At 50.6% G+C, this 3144-nt stretch overlaps 1 protein-coding gene across 2 annotated transcripts in view; it reads right to left on the reverse strand.

Annotated features, from left to right (window-relative positions):
* The window catches only part of Ddx27 (DEAD-box helicase 27), a 20482-nt gene extending 18002 nt beyond the window's left edge, over nucleotides 1-2480 (reverse strand). For both annotated transcript variants that reach the window (XM_023720788.1, XM_023720789.1), the window contains exons 1-2: nucleotides 2342-2480; nucleotides 1286-1432 (exon numbers count right to left, since the gene is read on the reverse strand). In XM_023720788.1, coding sequence (XP_023576556.1) covers nucleotides 1286-1432; nucleotides 2342-2434 — 240 coding nt within the window. In that variant the 5' untranslated portion in view covers nucleotides 2435-2480. The remainder of the gene's footprint in view (nucleotides 1-1285; nucleotides 1433-2341) is intronic.
* Nucleotides 2481-3144: the final 664 nt, after the last annotated feature.

Raw genomic sequence — 3144 nt, forward strand, 5'->3', positions numbered from 1 at the left:
AGGGAGATAGCTCTGTTGAGTAAGTGTTTGCCTGGCCCCCTGGTGGGCTACACACAAATCCCCAGTTCCACAAAAAAAAAAAAAAAAGAAAGAAAGAAACAAGATCTCACTATGTGAGCTGAGCTGGACTTAAACCCCTGAGTTGCTGGTACTACAAGAATGCACTATAAAAATCAAGATCTGAGGTTCAGCAAGACAGCTCAGCAGACTAAGCACCTGCTTAGGCAAGCGCCAAGACTGGGGATCAATCCCTGGCACCCATAAGCAGCGTCAGCCCCACCCATGGATGCAGTGAACCAGAACCTGGTGGTGCACGCCTGTAATCCCAGCACTGGGGAGGCTGAAAGCAGGAGGATCACTACGAGTCCGAGCTGCGTAGTGAGATCCTATACAAAATACATAAAAAAAAAAAATCCAGATCTGCCTTAATACACTGAAGTAAGTCAGAATTTACCACCCCCACCTCCAGGAAAAGTTATCATGGGGCAATACTTCTACATGTCACCTGTAAGCAGATGAATATAATTATATTAGGGTTTACAATAAATTCATGTTGGATCGTTTTATATGTTGGTGTTAAGACTGTGGGTTGTGGGCCGGGGAGATGGCTCAGTGGAATAAGCACTTCCCTGGCAAGTGCAAGGGCCTGAGTTCAATCCCCAGTTCCACAAAAAAAAAAAGACTTTGGGTTGTGATGTCCTTCAAAAGTATACCATCGCCACGGAGATAACTCAGTAGAATAAGCGCTTGCCTGGTAAGCACATGGTCCTGGGTTCAATCCTGCGTACAGCAAAAAAAGAAGAAGAAAAAAAAAAAAAAAAAAAAGGGTATACCATCAAAACTACACCACAGGTTGGGCTGGCAAGATAGCTCAGTGGTCTAAATGCCTGCTTAGGCAAGGTTAGGCAAGCGCAGGAACCACAGTTCAATCCCCAGCATCCACACCAGCCTTTCCCCCGGGGTGGACTGAGCCAGCCAATAAATAAATAAATACAAACTACACCAAAGGTTTTCAAAGGAGTTTCAGAGGGCTGGTGAGATGGCTCAGTGGTCTAAAGCACCTACTTAGAACAAGCTTAGCAAAGCACAGCACAGGGACCGCGGTTCAATCCCCCAGCACCACATGCCAGCCAGCCCCGCCCCCTGGTAGACTGAGCTGGCCACACACAAATCAATCAATCAATCAATCAAAGGAGTTTCAGAATCCACTGAGTGAGAAGCACTGAAGTCAGGGTGAACTCCTCCACCCACAACCTTCACAACTATCCATCACTGTCAGTCTCACCTTCTTCTTGAGCTGGCTCATGACATCAGCCAGAGCCCAGCTGTCATCATACATAGACTCCTTCTCGGTAAAGATGAAGTCAGGATTGAAGTCAACACTGCGGTTCTTCTGCAAGGCTTTCTGCTTTCGGCCCAGCACAATGGGCCCCTGGGAAGGGAAGAGACAGGGTGACTATGGGAACGAGAGGAAACAGGAGGAAGAGCAGGTGGCCCGGGGAGGAAGAGCAGGTTCACTATCAGGTGGGAGGACGGAAGAGAGCAGAAGTACACAAGGCAAAACCGGGCACAAGGACAAAATGACTGATTTACAAACGTGAGAGATTTTTAACACACCTCTCTTGGTAACTGACAGATCAAGCAAGCCAAAAATAAGTTTGTAGAAAACCTGATTGACACAAGTAACAGGCCTGCCTGTAGAATCGAAGTCTGACTCATAGAAAAAGAGAGCAGACGGGTGCTCGCCGCGGGCTGGGGTGTACGGAAAACGGGAAGAGAAAAGGCCACCAAGAATCACTCCAAGGCTTCCTTCCGCCTTGAGATGGGAATAAGATGGAAAGATGGGAAGGTAAGGGAGACCAGGAGACAAGCGCAAAGGAAAACCCCTGGGCTGGATCTCTGACCCGCTGGCGCCTTGGTCGGGCCACAGCGCACCGTCTGTCACCGCCCGGTCCAGCGTGAGCGTCTGCAGAGCGCCGCTCACGACGTCCACTGCCAAGTCCCGACAGTTTCCACCACGTCTAGGGACGTTAGCAAGCCCTGCCTCGATGAATGGAAGGATGGATGGCCAGGCTCAGGAATCACGACAGACTTCACCTCTATTACGGCAGGACCCGGGTTCACTATCAGGTGGGAGGACGGACAGTGTGCCCAGCACGGCGACACGCACCAGCAGGGCCAACAGAGCAGAGGTGTAGGACAGCCGGCGGAGGGCAAGCTGAGGAAGAGCTCGGGATCCCGGGGAGACCCGCCACGGAACTGGGGGTTCAAGGACAAGAGCCTGAGGAATCACGGGGAAGGGACCCTGCCCGCTGCTGTCTAACCACGCCCCGCTTCATACCTCTTCCTCCTCATCCCCGGAGTCAGACTCGGGCTCCACCGGTACCTCGTCATCTTCGCCTATCGTGCCGATTAAACCGAGCTCCGCAAGCATGCTGAAGCGGACACCGCTTCCGGAAGTGAGCTCCTCGCGCCGTCAGACCCGCCCTCTTCCGCGGCTTCCGCTGGGTCTCTGCTTACGTCACTTCCGTTTGAGAAAGCCTCCACCCCCAACACCCAGAGTGCTCGAGCGTCTACCTGTGGCGCGTTCAAAGGCGCCAAAGGGGCGGGCTTTGATTTAAAATCCCATTGTCTAGGACTAGGCTCAGAAAGTAATAGAAAGCTGAGGAGTTTGCGAGCAGTCTGGCAGGAGAAAGCCTAAAGAGCTGTTTTGCTGAGCTCTGTATGGATATATCCATGAGCAAAAACTTGTGGCAGAAAATGCAGTAAATAACACTTTTAAATAAGTGATTTTTATTTTCTTTTTTCCCCACAATATTCACTTTCATTAAAGTGAGTGTAAACTAGTATGGTGGCATATGCCTGTAATCCCAGCACTGAGGAGGCTGAGGCAGAAGGATCGCTTGTAAATTTGAGAGGAGACTGGACTTACAAAAGCGAGTTTAAGGCCAGCCTGAAGTGCATAGCGAGACCCTATCTCACACACACACACACACACACACACACACACACACACACACAAAATGAGGGCCAGGAAGATAGCTCAGTAGAATAAGCGCTTGCCTGGCAAGCACAAGGGCCTGAGTTCAATCCCTGCTAAATGCAAGCGCCTGAGTTCAATCCCTGGTTCCGCCAAAAAAAAAA

Source organism: Octodon degus, unplaced genomic scaffold (genome assembly GCF_000260255.1).
Source record: "Octodon degus isolate 3935 unplaced genomic scaffold, OctDeg1.0 scaffold00077, whole genome shotgun sequence".
NCBI lineage: Eukaryota > Metazoa > Chordata > Mammalia > Rodentia > Octodontidae > Octodon > Octodon degus.